Source organism: Squalius cephalus (assembly GCF_949319135.1).
Source record: "Squalius cephalus genome assembly, chromosome: 24".
In the NCBI taxonomy this organism is placed as follows: domain Eukaryota; kingdom Metazoa; phylum Chordata; class Actinopteri; order Cypriniformes; family Leuciscidae; genus Squalius; species Squalius cephalus.
The window spans coordinates 15,037,099-15,056,579 of record NC_137145.1 but is presented as its reverse complement, the minus strand read 5'-3'; the positions used below and the strand labels follow the sequence as shown (position 1 = coordinate 15,056,579).

The 19,481-nt window shown below is 37.9% G+C and overlaps 1 protein-coding gene across 1 annotated transcript; it reads right to left on the bottom strand.

The window, feature by feature from the left end:
* Positions 1 to 354: 354 nt before the first annotated feature.
* trpc4a (transient receptor potential cation channel, subfamily C, member 4a) lies at positions 355 to 17,314 on the bottom strand. Its single transcript, XM_079860952.1, has 11 exons — positions 16,938 to 17,314; positions 13,600 to 14,003; positions 9,577 to 10,095; positions 7,264 to 7,630; positions 7,028 to 7,167; positions 3,880 to 4,199; positions 3,588 to 3,783; positions 3,203 to 3,397; positions 2,751 to 2,792; positions 2,443 to 2,532; positions 355 to 1,697 (listed from the first exon to the last, which is right to left on the bottom strand). The coding sequence occupies exons 2-11, from the start codon at positions 13,975 to 13,977 to the stop codon at positions 1,158 to 1,160; spliced, it is 2,787 nt and encodes a 928-aa protein (XP_079717078.1). The 5' UTR covers positions 13,978 to 14,003; positions 16,938 to 17,314; the 3' UTR covers positions 355 to 1,157.
* Positions 17,315 to 19,481: the final 2,167 nt, after the last annotated feature.

Below are 19,481 nucleotides of genomic sequence, written 5' to 3'. Positions count from 1 at the left end.
AGTCTCCAACTGCATACAAACTCTTGTTTTAATTCAGTATGGTAACCTATGGCTTGATTGACATATTACACTCACATATATTCAGAGTATATACAGTTTCACCCTACAGCCTACACCCTACATATTTAATCAACAAATGTATTGGTGCTTGATCTGTGCCCACATTATACATTACACTATACTAATTTCCCAATTTCTAAACACTCACCTTTACACATGTTAGTCATGCAGCTTTGCAATGGTCAAATTACATAATCTTATTTCTGAAATAAACTTGGATGGGAACCAAGATCCCAATAATTCACAAGTCATAGTACAGCATATATTTATTTATTTATTTATTTATATTTGTGCATTAATTCATGATCTGTAATACGAGGCAGTAACCTGTTAAGTAAACAGTGAGGATAGATGGAATAAGATGTTCAGGTGCTTAAAAAAGAATGAACTGATGGTGTGCAAACTGTAATAATACCTTGTTCTCCTTTTCATTCTTCATTATGAATACAACTGAGAGTAGGATGAAACATACATGATTACCGTAACAAGACTTTACAGTACATTTATGATATACTTTGGACTTGTCAAGTGTTTGTATGACCAAATTCATCCACGTTTATTAAAAGACACCCTTCAGCTTGTCCCTTCTCTCATACATGCGCAATGCAAAACGTGACTAAAAAGTTTTAAAAGTTGTAAATAGTTGCATAGTAAACTTTATTAAAGATATTAGGTTGCATGACGGTAATGACATCTCTTACGGTGGAACCACAGATAGCATAAAATGCTAAATCTAACGGAGTAAGGCAGAATGAAAGGTCTGAATAGCAAAGGGTCAGTAATTTCTCCTTCATATATGATTCAGCAGAGAGGAGAGCAGAGCAGCGATAAACTACAGGAGCATTTACACACTTGACAGAGTGTAAATCACTGTGAATGACAACGTTGGACCCCGTATTCTCCTAAAAGAGACAATCATCCCTGAGACCCAGAATGACACTTGATGTTCATATCATACATATGCAACACCCTGCACTGGACAGTCACCACAGCTGCTCCTGAGATAGAGCGAATGGTTCAGGAGAACAGCATCTTTCTCTTTGATTTCCAGCATTCGGCATGTGATCGTCACTTTAGAATGCCGAGTTTGAATGCCGTTATAATCTGCTTCCTTCATATCCGTTTTCCTCATTCATTTCTTCCTCACACAATTTACGCATGTATACCATTTCCTCGTCCTCTTCCTCAGTCTCATTTACACTGTCTCTCTCTGTTTCTTTGTTTTGCTTCTTTGCTGCCTTGAAATTGAGGTTTCCTCCCTGTTTGACATCGTCCTGTTCTTCGGATTCACCAGCTTCCTCTGACACGGAGTAAATCTCTCCCGGGTTGTTTGGCCCTTTGCAGTTCATTTGATGGCTAACAATCTTGTTTGGGACAGAACCACCCGTTAGGCCACTAAGGCCGCCAGGCTTCCAGGCATTGGCTTTGGGTGCGCCCTCCTGGATCATAGAGGTGGTGACACTCTTCAGTCTCATTTTGCCCTTCAGTTGACTTCCAGCTGAAGCAGAATTGCACTTCGAAGGGTTATCAGGATGAACAAGGCTTGAGGCTCCTGCGCTCCCTTTTGAGGTCGACGTGCCAATCTTCATCATTCCCATCACCTCATACCGGAAGCTTGAGATGTCCTGTTTAAGTTCCTATTAATGATATTATTCACACATTGCTCAGTAAAACATGATGTACAGTTATATCACACTAAAGATTAACAGGATCTATTTAAATGCAAAAAAAGTATATATTATTTAATATGACTGATTGAGATTGGCCAGATGTGGCATTCTGTGGTCAAAAACTTTTGTAGTATAATTTTGGAAAATCTCCTACACTGCCAAGATTTATAAATATAATTATTAAAGGAATCTATAGTCTCTTTTTTTTATCTCATATAATGAAATTATTTTTTATATATTTTTTTATAAATTATATTTATTCATAATAAATAAAGTAAATATCCATTTGAATGTATAAATATTTATTTATCCATTTACATATGTATTTACTTTTTATTTACTCAGTAGCTATGTAATAAACAAAGTTTATAAACAAATAAAAGAAGTTTCAGTTCAAAAACTAAAATTACTAAAACCAAAACCAAAATAAATCAGTTTAATAGAAATATTTGTAATAAAAATAATAATAAAAATGACAAAAGCACAAAACAAAATGAGTAAAACTTAAAAAAAAATTAAATGTAAAACTAAAATTGAATTCAAAATATTATTAAGTACTATAATAGTAAGTAAGTACTACTAAAATAATACTGGTAAAGAATGGAATATTGTACAGTTACACAACCTGATCACGGTTTGTTTTGTGATATTGGTTGGCTGATCATTGTTCTTTACTTATTACAACATTAAAAAACAACCATACACAATTTACCTTAAAGTTCTCTTCCGTTAGTCCCTCTTCTTTTTTGGCATCCCTGATCATTGCTGCCACATACCGCTTAACCAGGTTTCTAAGTACCTCCTAAAAAATGAGATTATTTCAGTTATGAATCTAGAAAAGATTAGGCCAAACAAGCAGCCCTAAGGCTTTCAGAGGAGTCGAAGTGTATTTGAAAGGGAGATTAATCTCTCAATTCAGAAGTTGATTGACACCGTGTGAAATAAAATGAAATGGTGGCAGGCTGTAACCTTTCATCTGGTCCATTTAATGATCAGTTGCTTTGAAAGAGACACCATTACCTGGTACTGGCGGTTTGTGCGGACATTTTCAGCAGCTCGAATCTGGAAAAAAAGAGAATAAATCAAATGTATTAATATCACCTATACTTTGCTATACTACAAGGTAGTGAAAATCTCAGTATCTCCAATCATTTTGTTCACAGAAGCATTTTGTTTCGTCAATATATTTGATTTTTTAATACTGACTGTTGTTTATTCCTCATACATCGCAATCGTATGACTTAAGAAGACTTATGCAAGTTCTATAGACTAGTTTAATGGTGCTTTTTGGTCCTTTATAAATCTTGACAATTTAAATCACCATGTACTTTTTGTCTGGTATAGAGCAGAATGAACAATCTAATTATGTTCCATGGAGGAAAAAAAAACAGTTAAACAACATTAGGGACATATGGACTAACCCATGTTTCATATTAATTATTAATAGTAAAAGAGAGCAAATAGCTCATTACCCCAAGTGATCCAAGCGTCTCTGTTCTTTTTCTTTGATTAACTTTGAAGCAGTTGCTCTTGATCCATTTGATGAGGTACCACGTTGATTTTGGACTCGGGATGATGTTGAAGGGAGGAGGCAGCGTTCCGCCCTCTTCGAAGTAGCTCATCCAAAGTTTAGTTCTGGCAAACTTCCACTCAATATCAGCATGGTCCTGTGGACCAACCAAAAACATGCCAATCAAACAGTAAACTGAAAGGTATAGAAGAATATTTCCTTTTCACACCAAAGGGTCATAAAATGAATGAAAGCAAAAAAGTGATTACAAAATATAAGTAAGTTAAGTAAATACATACATTTTGATGTACCCAAAAGCAACAAAAGCAACCATTTATAATACTTACAGCAATATGTTGGTAGGAATTATTCATCATAGCAATAAGCATATTAAGAAGCACCACCAGAGAGATTATGTTGTAGGTCCCAAACATTGTGGCTCCAACAAACTCTGTGAACTCGTGTTTGGGATCAACATTGGTCACATGCAGTTGAACAAGACCAAATATGGACCAGAACAATGACTGCAGTGTCTCAAACATACTGTAAAAAACAACAACAACATGATATCATTATTTATTGCACAGCAAGTAAAATGAAGGTTAAATCTTTAGATCTGAGAAAACTACAGTTCCTCACGTGGTGAATGCATTGTTCTGCTCTTTGCAGCGGATACCCTTGCATGTGTCGTTTGTTTTTGGATCATCATCATAATAGAAATACAGTTGATTGAGTCCATTTGCAAAGGCGAGCAGCACCAGGCAGTAAATGAAGAGAAATTTGAGGATGTCCAGAAGCATTCGGCCAAGGGAGATCTGAAGAGGGCCCAGGTGGGAGTTGGCTGTGAAGAGTGAAATCAGTCGTAGGGAGCTAAATATATTGGCAATGGCGAACAAGGCCTCGCCCACCAAGGTAGGGTGCCACATCACCCAATCGTCCCGGGGCTGGTTGCCAGAGTCCTGCAGAAAGATAAATGTTGTAAGTATGTCATCGTATTCAACATCTGGTCATAATCTGTTCTTGCTTCCAAATAAGACTAACATCTTGTCTAACCATGCACAACCCAAAATGTTTTCCAGCAACAAGTAACCACAATGAAAGGCGAAATGTGTTGAATGCTAATCAAAAACAATTTTTTTAGGTTTAATGTACATTTATGTGGACCATGATTTTGATTTTCACTGAAATTGAAATTTCAATTTTATTTATATTATTTATTTAGCAAATATACTTAATTGGGCAGTTTCCTGGACAGGGTTTAAATTAAGCCAGGAATCTAGAATAGATAATCGTGGCTTAAAAAATTGGTTTTCTGAAACACAGATTAAGTACAGATTACTAACACCTGGACTATGGAGTCATGAACTAAAATAAACCAGATTAATTTAAAACAAACTGTGCTAATCTGAAATAGCATGACAGAGGTCTGACAAAGCTTAAAATTATATGGAACTGAGAAGCAAGGAAAACAATGGCAGCAGAAAAAAAGACTGCAATCAAAAAAACTTTACTGAACAAAAGATAACTCTTTTAAAGCAAATAGCAAAGAACAACTGCACACATCAGCTGTGGAATCTACCTAAGCGCCTAAAGCATAGGTCAACCCTGCTCCTGGAGGGTCACTGCCCTGCACAGTTTACCTCCAACCTGTTTCAGCTTGTGATTATCAGGCAATCCTGAAGAGCTTGATTAATTATGTGTGTTTGATTAGGGTTGGAGCTAAACCCTGACAGTGCCAGGACCAGGAGCATGGTTGAGGAAAAATATGAGATGGCAGAACTAGGGGTGCACGATATATCGGCCGCCGATATAATATCGGCCGATATGGTCATTTTTTTTACACATCGGTATCGGTCCGATGTCAAAATAGGGCCGATGTGAACAGGCCGATATTTGACGTGTGAAGTTGAAGATTAAGTTACTGATGCTGACTCCTGCAGTGAACGCGCCTGAGAGAAATACACATTTCATACAGATGACATAAGCAGAGAACAGTCTGTTTTCTTTCATTTTGAATTGTTCTGTTTAAAAATAGATGTTTCAAGCTTTCTATATATGTCTCAGGTCTGTGAGGCAGGTAGGTTTCGGTTCATTTGAGACGCGCTTCAGTTCACGCGCTTTCGCCTCCATGTCCTGATTAAATATTTTCTAATATTTACTTTGTTTATTTTTGATGAAACATTGATCAAAATTAAGATACAATTAATACAAAACGAAATTAAATTTAAAGACAGGCTTTGTGCTTTCTGTTTGAGGTCTCTGTGAAAGTTTTAAAGCAGTCTTTGGACGTGCGTTACAGAGAACTGTCCCGTCAGTAACATTGTTAACGCAGTCCAGTGCGACTTATGATTTTTCCCTCTTCATGACACATTTTTGATTGATCGTTTTTTGACTCGTAGATATTTGAATATTGCTTGATATTTGATACCCGTTCGAATTTGATTTTTCTCAAAAGTGACCGCACGTGTGATTTGTGGATTACTGATAAGCGCGAGTGGAGAAACAGGCGTTTATTATTCATTCTCAGTGTTGAGAAACGTAGCCTTCATGTGTTACGTTATTGTGTTAATAATAACTAAAGTAGCCTACCTAATTATGTTACATATTTATTTTGTATGAAAACTAGCGCGTTCGTTACTTATGGATTAAAAAGTAGGCTACCGATGTATCAGTGCTGCGCGAGCTCTCCCTCACAAACACGGACGCGCGCATAGAGATAGAATATAATTGTAAAATGAAAAATTGACGGGCTAAGTTTAAATTTTGTTCTTGCTTGTTTTGTTTTTTTCTTTCAAAATGTCAAAGCATTTTGTATTATCCATCCGTGTTTTTAAAATTCGTTAAATGACGGACGTTTTACTGTTAACACAGCCCATATGTCGGATTCGTCTTATAGCCTACTTGTTATTATTTTTAGAATAAGTGATTCGTTATGCTATTATTGGACTCCTGTCTATTCATTGTCAACTGTTTTCTATAAATATGTTTGAATTGGCTAACATTTATTCAGCTAATGCATGTCCTGTTTAAAATGTGCAATGTTCAAAGGCAAAGACAGCACGTCACAAATAGAAGCCCTTTTCCCAGTGCTATTTAGTATCATATTTGGATATTGGAATAATAAATTAAGTAGCCTATCTTAATTGTACACAATGTTCCTGTTTTTTTTTCCCTGTTTTCTAAGGGTTTCTTAATTTTAGACAAGTTGACCAGCACACATATGCAATGCAATATAATGCATGTGTGTCGTATGTGTGACATATTTTGCATACAGGTAAAGGTGCCCAATATCAGTCATTTCTAAAGTAAAAAAAAAAAAAAAAGTGTTTTGGAAAATAGCTCTTTATTTGATAATCATTAAAATTTGTTTTCTATACAGAGATATCGACATCGGTAAATATCGGTATCGGCCATAGCAGCAATATTAATATCGGTTATCGGTATCGGCCACAATTTTCACATCGGTGCATCCCTAGGCAGAACAAATTATTTGTCAATACTTCTGCGTTCTCTCACAAATCTTTTGCGTTCCCTCAAGAAACTTTGCGTACACAAATGTTGTGAGTGAACGCAAAGTTTCCTACTCTACCCACTCCGAGCAGGATTCGAACCAGGGTCTCCATGGAAAGCAGGTGCGTTAACAAGGACGCTAGTCTCTAGCATTGATCGCTAATGCGCCTCTTCCTAGCATGCCTGTGTTGCACACACACACAGGGAAACCGCCCCAATAGGGTTCATTTTATATAGGAATAAAATAGAACATTTGAACATAATTGAAATTTGTTACCCTAACGTGAGCGACAATCTTCAATGAGATAGTGGCCAGATACAGAGAATTCATGACAAAGTCCATAAGGTTCCACCAGTCATGAATGTAATCCTGAAAGCCACCGTCCCACATTTGTTTGATCTCAGCCCATACAAAGCCTGTAAAGCAAAAGATATGAAAGAAAATGAATCTACAACTGATCAAAATCCGACTGGTCAAATCAGAAAAAATATCCAGCCCTAAAAACACATTACCTAAAACCCAGGGTAGAATCATCCATTCCACAGTGGTAACGGTGGGCTTTGAGGCATGCTTAGCTTGGTTCATAGTGTCATTCATACTGGTATTCCTGGTATCCACATGTTGGGAGGCCAACAGCAGGAGAAAGAGGAAGGTCAGATAAGAAGCAGTGTGGCATATAAACTTGATGAAGGGTTTTCGGATGAAGAGGCCGTAGTGGCTCTTGGGGGCGATCAAGTAGAACAGCGAAAAGAAGGGGAAGAGGAATCCGATGAACATACAGGTGACAGACTTGCTGGCCCAGTGGCGGCGTCTCCAGCCTGGGAACTCATCGTACCAGCGAGATGCGAGCAGCTGCTGACAGTTTGGCTGTGCTACAAACTAACCACAGAGTAATGAAAAGAGATGAAATTGACTAATTAAATAAATGAACTTTCTTAAAGGAGTAAATTCACTGTTAACCACAAATAAATCAAGACATACAGTAATGTATAGAGTTGCTGAGATTTTGCCTGAACTGTAATTTAACGATTTGCTTGAATTTTCTGTAATGTGCAGTGAAAAAATCATTTTCTGACTTCTTTCATGCATGGAGACTGTCATCATCTTGTTTAGTTTTTTTACAGTTGCAAAAGAAATGCTCTCTGCGGGAGAACACAAATAACGGAGCCATGTCCTAATGAGAAACAAGTGCCATTTGAAAAAGAGCTAACACAAAAGGCACAAAAAGGCTTACAGTAACACACTGTTTTTTTTCTCTCAGGCTGCTCTCTCTGGTTCTCATCATATCTGGTTTAAATCCCTATATCTTTTCTGCAGCTTTTCTGAAAACCATCTGGGCCACACATGGAACGCAGCAAGCCAAACACTGACTCATGTTTGAATTAAACATAGATATATGTGATTTTCTTTTTGTAATGTCAATGATACTTAACTCTTACTTTTCCCCAAATCTGCAGAATATGTGGTATTTTTTTTAATATTAATTATGTATTTCATTAATTAAATTAAAAACATGATTATTTAATTTTTTTATATTTATTAATATTTTTTTCATATACAAAAAAACAGATTTAATTACTATTTATATTACTATATACAGTGTAGTATATATCTAATATCCCTTTTTTGGTTCTGACTGTAATTCATGAAAGACAAATAATGAAACAGAATGGTTAGCTTGTTGTCAATTGTTTGTGATGTAGAAGATCTTCCTGAGGAATTTCAATGATACAGCAAAAGAAAAGTAATATTCTGCTGTGCATCTGTTAAATTACTTACAGATGCTACATGTGAATAAAGGGCAAAATCTTCCGCAGCTTGTAAGCATCACTTCTCCATTTTCAGTCATGTTTAAGCAAGCACACACATACAGTACTGTACACATGCATGACAAAGTAGCTTGCAAGATGATATATATCACCACATAGAAACCTTTCCTGCATAAGAAAAAAATGTCCTTTAACCTTTTAAACAGAAAGAGCTTGTAATGTTTCATCTGGACAGAGGGGGGCAACATAGATCCACATAATGTTGCAGCCACCCTGCAAAATCCCTCTGGGGTGGGCAACTCTGGCCCTTGACATCCACTTTCCAGCAGAGGCTTAATCAGAAATCGCCCACTATTCCCTACGTTAGTCCACTAACACAGTTCACTTGAAGAACTGAATGAAAACAAGTAAGTGAATTCGGACAGCTGTTGAGCATACATCGGCTATACACTCGTTATTGCGGTGCAATGTGGGATAGAATGAGTGCACTCAATTACATCCACTATGGTTTCGGACACCACTACAAATGTCTGTCCCTTCAAATAATGCCCTATTTGAGGGTATGGGGGGCGATTTCGGATTCATCCAGAGTTCCAGTCCTAATCAAACACATCTGTACAAGCTAATCAAGGTATTCAGGATTACTAGAAAGCTACAGTCTGTTTGATCAGGGTTGCAGACAAATTCTACAGGGAAGTAGATCTTGAGGGCCAGAGTTGGCCATAAAAACTCTACCTATTATCTTGAGGTGAACATTTTCTTCTCAGCTTTAAAGACCCAAATTTGCTAATTTACGCACACCACCACCTGAAATGATCCACATTGTGTAAAATACACCACATTGCTAAATCAACAGGGCAGCCATCCAAATATAATCCCAGACTACTGAAACAAACAGCTGAACACCTGTGAACCTTTGCAATATGCTTGAGTGCTGTTCCTATCTGGAGTGATTGTTTTGCGCTTCTGCTAATGATCTAGCAGCATTTGAGGATTGCTTTCAAAGTTCTTGTTGTCACAGAACAATTGCTGACATTTGGAGAGCAAACAGCTTACCTCTTTCTGATGGTACTTGATAGCCAGTTTAAGCCTGGCTAGATCATTACTCCCTTCCTCCACCAGGAAATTGATATCATCCTTGTAGTTCAGAATCAACTCGAGCTCTCTGGAGCTGCGCGTCTGGTCGAGCATATCTTTGGCAAACTGCTTGCACTGCTGTGAAAGCTCTTCGTACTCTGACTTGAATTCATTCTCCACCTTGCTGAGCTCCTGGAGCTCCCAGCTGAGCTGAAAGGCTGTCAGGAAGGGGTCCTCGCTGGATAGGGCGATGAGCGAAGGACTGGCCAGGGCCCGGTAGATGTTGAGACGGGATCTGGAATGTCGCAGGCTGTCCACGTCTGAGCCGGACACGCATTCCATGCAGTTGCAACGCACCTGGTGGGGCTGGGGCACGGACACCCCCTTCTGAACCAGCATCTTGATGATCTCATAGTTGTTGGTGTGTGCGGCCAAAATAATGGGCGTTATGTCAGGGGTAAAATCGGAGAACTGTTTATCCAACAGGATAGGGGGCACCTAGAAAAAAAAAGAAGAAACCAGAGCTGGTAAACATAAAGTCCACTGCAAAAAATAAATAAATGAGGGAGCAGGCCCCCAATCAAATAGCTTTGCTGCCATATTGAATGTTATGATTTTTCTCTACAAGTGTTCTTGTTCCTCTCCCTTATAATGTCTGTGATGTAATTTGCTTTGAATGAAAGTGTTAAATGAAATACTAAATGTATACACTAACATTCAGAAGTTCGGGGTCAGTAAACATTTTAATGTTTTTGTAGTCTCTAATGGTCACCAATTAGGCTGCATTTGTTTCATCTGAAACAGTAAAGTAAAATCTGTAATATTTTGAAATATTATTACAATGTAACATAACTGTATTCTATTTTAAAATGTAATTTAATCCTGTTATGGCAAAGCTGAATTTTCAGCATCATTACTCCAAGTCTTCAGTGTCACATGATCCTTCAGAAATCATTTTAAAATGCTGATTTGATGCTCAAAAAACATTTCTTACTATTATAAATGTTGAAAACAGTTGTGCTGCTTAATATTTTTATGAAAACCATGATGCATTTGAATAGAAATGAATAAAAAGTTCAAAAGAAAATTATTTATTTGAAATATAAATCTTATTTTATTTGAAATGTAAACTTTTGTAACATTTTAAAATGTCTTTAATGTGACTTTTGATCAATTTCAAAATGCCGTACTGAACCCCCAAACATTTGAATGGCAATGTAGCTCTACATCTATGATAACACAAGAAATTTGTGGAAAAAGACCTGTTATCATTAATGAATACCATTTCTAGTCCTATAATTATATTACTGTTTACTCATACTTATGAGAGGACTTTCGTACAACATAGTTAGCCACATTTAGGGTAAAATTGAATGAAAATTTGTGCATTTGGACACTATTGTCGTATTGTGTATAACATTACACACACGCTGTGCCATGAAAGATGCAAAGATTTTAAATAAAGACTGAAACAAACAAATTTTCAAAAATCCAATTTTAAATGGGTTGCAAACCTCCTACAAATGTGATCTGGATCAGGTTAGTTTTTCTGTTTAGACTACAAGAAATTTGAGCATTTGAGAGGGAACGTCTGGTAAGCCTGGTTCCCTGAAGACCAGGAAACTGTAAAGCATACCCAGAATCAAACCGCGCTAGTTTCTGATAGGCTGAAGCAAGTCGATCACAGGCATGCAGGTAGTATGGCAGGGCGACGCAGCGTCTCGTTCCCTCTTCAGGAAACCAGGGTTACATGCGTAACCTGAGACGTTCCCGCTGTGGGAACTTTATACCCACAACGTCATAGTAACAAATAGCTGTCCGTGTGAAATTGTTGCGCACACTAAAGCTGCATTCACACTACAAGCAACTTTGTCGCTGCATGTCGCCAGTGGCTGGCGGTTAGGTCGCTAGTGGGTGTTCCCACTACTGGTTGCCTAGTAATATTTGTGAGTGACATTCATGAATGTGCAAACCGCAGCAAACCACCCCATCCAGTCGTAAACGGTCACTGTCGCTCATTACGCTGGAAATCGCCAGCTCTCCATTGAAATTAATGGTATTGTGTCACTTTGTGGTATTGTGGTAGTGTGAATGCAACTTTAGACGAAAGAACCATAGACCAATGGTTCTCAACTCCAGTCCTCGGGACCCGCTGCTCTGCACATTTTGTATGTCTCCCTTATTTAACACACCTGAATCAGATCATCAGCTCGTTAAGAGAGACTCCATGAACTGAACTGAATGTGTCAGATAAGAGAGACATACAAAATGTGCAGAGCAACGGGTCCCGAGGACTGGAGTTGAGAACCACTGCCATAGACCCCAGAGTGGAGCATAAATCTAAGTTATAAAACCTGACAAAAGTGTGTGGAGAGGAACAGCCTGCCGCATCACAAATGTCCTGAAGGGAGACACGGCCATACTCCTGGTCGAGTGGGCCCAGACAGTCATAGGTGAGTGTCCGGCAGAAGCCGGACCCGAACCGCAAGGACCGCGCGTCGAAGAGCTCTCCTCGAAGAACGCTCGGCGGGAGCGTTGCGTCGTGACGGACAGCTTATCACAATGCTCACACTCGGCCCTCTCAGGGGTTTGGGCCCTCTCAAATGCTGATTGGGCATGCTCCACTCCCAAACAAGCAACACAAAGTTTGTGTGTATCCCCACCCGCAAGGAAGCGCAGGCAAGGAAAAGCGCACGGCTTAAATTGCTGCTTATTCGCCATAATATGTCTTATATAGTGTACAACTTGACAAACAACACCAAATAGACAGAGACAATTTCACAGAGAGTGCTTGCTGAAGACACAGAAGCTAGCGTGGTTTGATTCTGGGTATGCTTTATAGTTCTACCAGAAAGACTCGGGAGGCGAAATAACGTAACAAGTATGCATTTATTAACAGCCCAGCAAGCAAGTATTATGATATAAAGTTATTTGGCGTAGGCCCCGTCCGAAGCTCGCAATCCGAGGGTACGGAATCTGCATTTCCTGCCTGAAGACGAAGGCAGGGGCGCAGCCGACCCCCTGGGTGGTATGGGAAGGGACCATCCTGGTGGTGGTGGGGAGGATGGAGGGGAAGGAACCATCCTGGTGGTGTTGGGGAGGATGGAGCTGAATGTAGGCGTCAGCATCTGCGAACTCAGACATGTGTAAGTAACGATCTTTTATACTACAAGTATTAGAACACGACTGGATAGATGAGAAGGTAATAAGTGACGAAACAATTGAGTCTTCCCGGCAGAACTTACGCTAAAGCTTTCATTTTCCTGGTCTATGACCCGCCTATGACGTTCTGTCACACCTTTGGACTGATTTCAAACGTGCTTCATGACGCAATCACGCAGGGGCGTTCCCACATCGTCTCGACGCAGCTCGAGTTCCCTTGAAAGGGAATCTGATTTTTGCTGCCCGTCTGAACAAAGCCTCTGAGTTGCTCAATGCATGATTCAATTATTCTGTGCTATCCCACAAAAAACCTAACCAGCTAAAATGACAAATTCACCTTATTTTTCTGTGACATGGCTCATGATGATCAATTTGCTACACTGAGTGGCGATAAAGTCATTAGCAATGGTCATAGTGCTTCAAACAAAGTGAAAAGTTAATCTTCAGCTGCAAGACAGTGAGAAAGATTACGCAAGCCACCTTCATGCAAAAACAAGAAAAGAACTATTAATATTATTAAAAAGAACACTACGTTCAAAACTTTTAATTAAACAGCCATGTCTACAGGGAAAAAATGTCTCTTTCAGAGAGGATTAGTGCATTATCAGGTTCCAGGTGCGACATGGTCTGGAAAACTGTTTGAAACGTCTGAAACAGTTTGGATGTAATCTGTACATTTACAGTCGCTTCACAAAAGAAAGTAATACCAAGGCAACTGTGAATTCCTGCATGTTTAAGTAGAATTGAAAGGAGGACCCAAGAGCTGCTACAGTAGGAGAGATATCAAATCGTTTCGGTTTGGAAACTCTAAAGTAAATTTGTCATTGATTGCCATCTTACCTGCATGCCCCCGCTGGGCTTTTTATGATTCAAAAGCAACTCCACAGCCCCCACCACCTCCTTTCGTATGGCGTGTAAGAGCGCATCCCCCACGTACACGCCAAAGCTGAGCAGCAACTCGACGATTTCCAGATTCTCATTCTCAATGGCAATTAACAGAGCCGTCCGTCCCAGAGGGTCGATGCAGTTGATGTTGATTTTGAAGTAGATCTCTGCTTCTATCAGCGATTGTTTGACACTGGCGTAGTCACCTTTCTCCACAGCGCACAGGTAGGCCTTCTCCAGCGGTGACAGCTCAGACTCGGCTCGAACTATCTGCAGCGGGATCCGGTCTCTGTACGCGAAGTTGTCCGTTCTGCGGAAGTAGAGCTGTGACATTGCTGCAATGCCTTCATGTGACACGACTGGGCATGGAGAGAGATGGAAACAGAGAGAGCCAGTACAGAAAATGAAGAGATGCTGGTAAATGTGGGTAGGAATCATGCATTACACAGGAAATGGCTTTAAGCATCGCAAACCATCATCTCCACACCCAACATCCCATTAGCATGACACTCAGCCCTTATTTGCTTGGTTTTCTGTTGACTCTGAGGTTATTAGATTTAGGTGTTTTGTTGAAGGCCACAGTGAAAACCTCAGATACTTAATGGGACAAGCTCTTAATGGAGTTAAGAGAACACTTGCTATAAATTATGCCATAAATGAATACCATGGACTGGTGTTTATAAGCAACTCATTACCTTCAAAATGCATCATTAATGTTAATCAATAAAATATCTGCTGGGAGTTCAACCTGTTGAGATTATCCAAACTGTACATCAGGCCTCTAATATTCAATGTTGGGATCAGTTTTGCTTTCCCTCAACACGCAAATGATCTCTGGAAATGCCCTCTTATAAGCGTCATTTGGATCACAATAGATCACAACAGAGGGTGGTTAACTCAAGCTCAATATATTTTCACGTTTTATTCTACAACATAAAATACAATACATCAGTAATACCCCCTTTTAAGCTTCACTTGTCTTGAAAAAGGCAGTCTAAACTTATCTACCTACTTTAACAGCCTCACTGTTTATAATCATGCTCTTGCAAACTATTCTAAAAAAAAAAAAAAACTTTTCTTAAATGAAGACTGAAATAGTTGCCAGAAGCTTGGTGATAGTGATGTTGAAGTCATATGAAAGTGGTGTAGTTCATTTATATCCTACATCTGGTGACTGCTTCAAAATTGATAAAAAATGTGTTCATTTGTGAAGATTATCCTGATGAACAAAGCATATAGGAATCAAACTGTTGTTGGTCACAGAGCTTATTAATGCAAATAATCCCACAAAAAAAATAAAATCATGTTGGATTTGTGTTGAGGGAACCAGGATGATGCTCACTTCCGGGTTGGCCCAGATATGTCGTCGCTGCAGTACTCTATAGACAACATCAGTCAAATATTTGTAGCCGCTGAAATCTGCATAAACGTGTTCTTTGGATATGAGCTGGATATTTGTCATAATAGGTTCATGGCATCAGGGGTCTGCAGATGATGCTGATGTTTTATGGCAAGTGCTTTCTCTTGTGTGCTTTACAGAAATATGCTGTTAAAACATTTTGGTTCTCGACAGACTTAACAGTTACTATTCAATGACCTCATGGTGTTTTAATGGTCCAAATATACAGTACATTAAGTTAAATGAACACTTATACTTGTGACTATCTCCTAGAGACGTCTATTGTTAAGATAATTATAAACACATTAATGTTCATAATGTGGTTTCTTACACAGTCCTGAGTGTGTGATGAGGGCCAAATACAATTAATCTCTTTTACCACAGTAAAAGTATGAAAATGCTCTCTTGTGAACTGTCATTTGGATTAATGAAGAGAAAACATGGGTCATCCAAGTCATTATTTGTATCTGATTATCTGCATATGTGTCATAAGGGCTGAATGTGGCTGATTGAAAAGATATAAATAAACATAACCTGTAAATAATGATGGCCAGTGCTTGATGTGTAGTTTGAAAAATAGTCTACTGATAAAACATTATGATCTCCAGCACACTTCTTGGCTTCTCAGTGTGTCTTGTACAAACTTGTAATATATGAGGACCTTCCATAGGCTTCTATTGTTACACTCACTGTAAATCAAATTAAACAATTTTTTTTGCTATTCTTGTAGTTTTAATAAAGATAGTTGCACTGTAAACCCTAAACCTGTTATTAATAAAAGTAATCATGATGTTTTGGTTAAACATACTTTAAATGTCACGTTTTGATTATGTTCCCTCTGGTGAACCTGTGTCGAATTTAGCCTGTTATTTCCTTTCATAAAAATGTTTATATTTTTGTATGTGCACCAAGTGAGGAGAAGTCAGAATTTAATAACTGACCCAGGTGCCACTCATAATTCCCTTTTTAACCAACCATTTGCTATTGTTTTAGAATTAAAATTTAAGTAAGCAAAAACAACATATTTGATTTAAATGAATTGGTTCAGTCCACACTTTGAGAAGACTATGTGAACTTGATACAAGAGAATGACATGCAATTCAGTCCACTTCAACCAAATAAGTGTTTACTTCGATTCTAAAGGCTTTTTAGACAACGTTGCAATTCGTAGATTTGAATTCTGAGATTATTTTGATCTATTTATGAACCTTTTACCTAGTGAAGAGGCTTTATATTATGAGGGCATTTTCATACTGTGCGCAGAAGTGGTTGATGAACACAGACAGATCAGTGCGCAGTGCGCTCTTTAGTCGCCACTCATGATTGTGGTCTCAAAATATAGTGAGCTGTCAACCTCAGCAGCATTTCTGGCCATAGATGCTTGTTTTTTCCGCGTTTCGATTTAGCAAAATGTCCAAAAAATACTACACGCGCACCTAATGCCCAAAAATGATGCACGCGCATATGATGCCAGGTAGCAGCTCGTATTATTGTGAAAACAGGCAACACTTCAGGCGGTGCTGTAGTTTATGTTAAGCATTAAATTACTTGAGATTGAATAGGTTATTTTTAAATACCACAATAATTCCTTAACTGTGTGGAGCGCGTTGTTACTTTAAAGGAATCGACCACCTAAAATGAATTCTGTTGTCAGTCACACATCCTCGTGTTGTTCTAAACATGTGCGAGTTATTTTTCTGTGTTACACAAAATGAGATGTACTCCGTCTCCATCCACTTTCATTGTATGGGGGGGGGGGGGGGGGGGGGGAAACACCCCCCTTTTGTGTTTAACGAAAGAAATTCAGGTTTCGAACAACATGAGTGTAAGCAAGAACAGAATTTGCATTTTTAAGTGAACTACCCTTTTATGAAATAACAGAATATCACCTCACCTGTTGGATTTTGGATGTTGCACTGACTCGTGACTGGTTCGTCTAACTAACATACAACAGGTGCCCAGCGCGAAGAAAACCCGTCACACTCCAACCGCCTCCACTGAGGAAAAGCGCGAAAATGCGCATCGGTAGGAACAGAAAGCGGTAAAATAATATCCATTTGTACATGCAGCAAGGCTCAATGATCCTCTCATTTCGCATTCAAGATGGAGATAATCTGCAGAGTTTCCCAAAGCAAAACATTTTTGTTATCTCCAGAAAGTGCACGTGTGAGATCTTTGATCATTTGTCATCTTGCACATTCTCTTTCCCGTAGGCTATAGGTTTCATCGCACTTTGCTGTGACGCGTTCTCATCTTTCTGTAAGAGTTATTTTGCTGATTGAAGAGACTTGGAGCGCAAAGAGCTGCCAGATGTCCTGTCTGCATTCTCTCTCTCTCTCTCTCTCTCTCTCTCTCTCTCTCTCTCTCTCTCTCTCTCTCTCTCTCTCTCTCTCTCTCTCTCGTACATGTGTTACGATTCACCACTCGACGTCTAGTCACACAGTCTTTCAAGGTGCACTGAGTATGTTATTTAATTGATTATCATTACAATCTATATATCTATATATATTTGTGTGTGTGTGTGTGTGTGTTATAATGATCATATATATATATATATATATATATATATATATATATATATACACACACATATACATATATATATATATATACACACACATATACATATATATATATATATATATATATATATATATATATATATATATATACACACACACATATACATATATATATATATATATATATATATACACACACATATACATATATATATATATATATATATACACACAGACACACATATATATATATATATATATATATATATATATATATATATATATATATATATTACATTTAGATCTGCTCAAGTTGCATCAGATTTCTTTTTAATAATTTGTGGCAGTGTTTATAACCTATCACACATTTCTGTTGAGCTTATGAATGCAATGGCCAGTAAGATTTAGTCATTTTAAAACAAAGATTTTTGTTCAGTGCGCAGTCCTGACTTAATTCCACACTCTCGTGAATTCTCTAATCATAAAAAGTGCAGATAAAAAGTAAAAAAATTAAGTGGTTCTAGTGATTAACTGGATTGTTTGCCAGAGCGCATAACTCAATGAAGTGATGGACCACTTACTTTAGTAATGGGGAACAGTCTTTGTTCATTTTCCTTACGCCTATATGATTGACTCCCAGTTTGAATAACCATTTTGTTTTTCTTGCTATATAAGTCTTGCCAAGTTTTGTCTTTGTAGCCAGAATATAAAGCTGTACAACATTACAATTTAAAGTATATTAAATGGACAATCATTTTGACTCATTCAGATTGTAAGCAAACTTCATGCAGCATATCAGTAGGTGTCAGTGAAGTCCAAAACAGTTTATGAGCTGAATATCAAATAAGCCAGCTTGAAATTATTCAGATCGTTAACCATTACTCTCATTTTGTATAATTACAAATACTTATAAATAAATTATTTAATGAATATTAATGAAATATTCCTATGCCTGTGATGTTTTTATTTGAACATTTTCAAAAATTAGCTCAAATTAATCGTTATTCATTTCAGGCAAGGTTTGAAATAGCCTATAGAAATATCATTTTACATTGAGATGAAAATATTTAAGAGTAAGTCGAGACACTGTCCTTCTGAATATCATTTGTTTTGGCTTAACAGCAACCAGACAGATCTATCATCAGTGATTTATCATAATGCCAAGTTGTCTGTTAGAACAGATGAACATTTTGGACAGTGAAGTCTGTAAAACCAGTGTTATTCATATGTACACTTTACCATCAAAATGGTACAAATGAAACGTGTCCAGACACTGATATGATTTTTGTCTCTTCTGAGCCATACTGCTCTTGATCAAACCAGTGAAGCTGAGTCATTGATCTAGGTTTGAAGCATTAGGTGTGAAGAAGACAACTCTAAAATCCCTCCCGCAATTTGTCAGATTAATGGTTCAAACATCACAGAGCAAGACTAGCAGCAGCCAAAGACATCTCTCTGGGAGAATTTGATGTCATCTCGATGATCTGAAGGAAATACAAATCAAATATCTGGAGCCATAAAGCAAATTTCACATAATTTCTCAACAGCTATTGCAAAATGTTCACCACCTGTTATGTTGAAGCTCCTCTGGAAAAAAAAAAAAAAAAAAAAAATGCAGGTCTTCAGCCCAAACTGAAAATCTGTTTCTGTTTATCCTTTTTCCTTTTCCTTTTTAATATTTCTGTTTCACAGATAAATAATTAAAAAAAAAAAAGTTTTATTTTAAATAGGCCTAATATTTTTCTTTACTTATTAGACTGTCAAAACTAGCTTAGCAACATGCTAACAACAAACTATTTAAATCAATCGGTTCAGTTAAGTCAGTTTCTGTGGGGTGTAACTGGTCCTACTCGCATCGCTCCCTTCGAACCAGCGTCACCAGCATGGGAGGTAGGTGTGCTAACAAGGATGTCAAA

What these genes read in the sequence shown, in the direction of transcription:
- trpc4a (XM_079860952.1), bottom strand. Translation starts at nt 13,977, where the DNA reads ATGTCACAGCTCTACTTCCGCAGAACGGACAACTTCGCGTACAGAGAC. An exon ending in AGATTGTCGCTCACGTTAGG is followed by an intron (nt 4,200 to 7,027) that starts GTAACAAATTTC and finishes ATCTTTCTGCAG; the next exon opens with GACTCTGGCAACCAGCCCCG. An exon ending in AGACGCTTGGATCACTTGGG is followed by an intron (nt 2,793 to 3,202) that starts GTAATGAGCTAT and finishes CTTTTTTTCCAG; the next exon opens with ATTCGAGCTGCTGAAAATGT.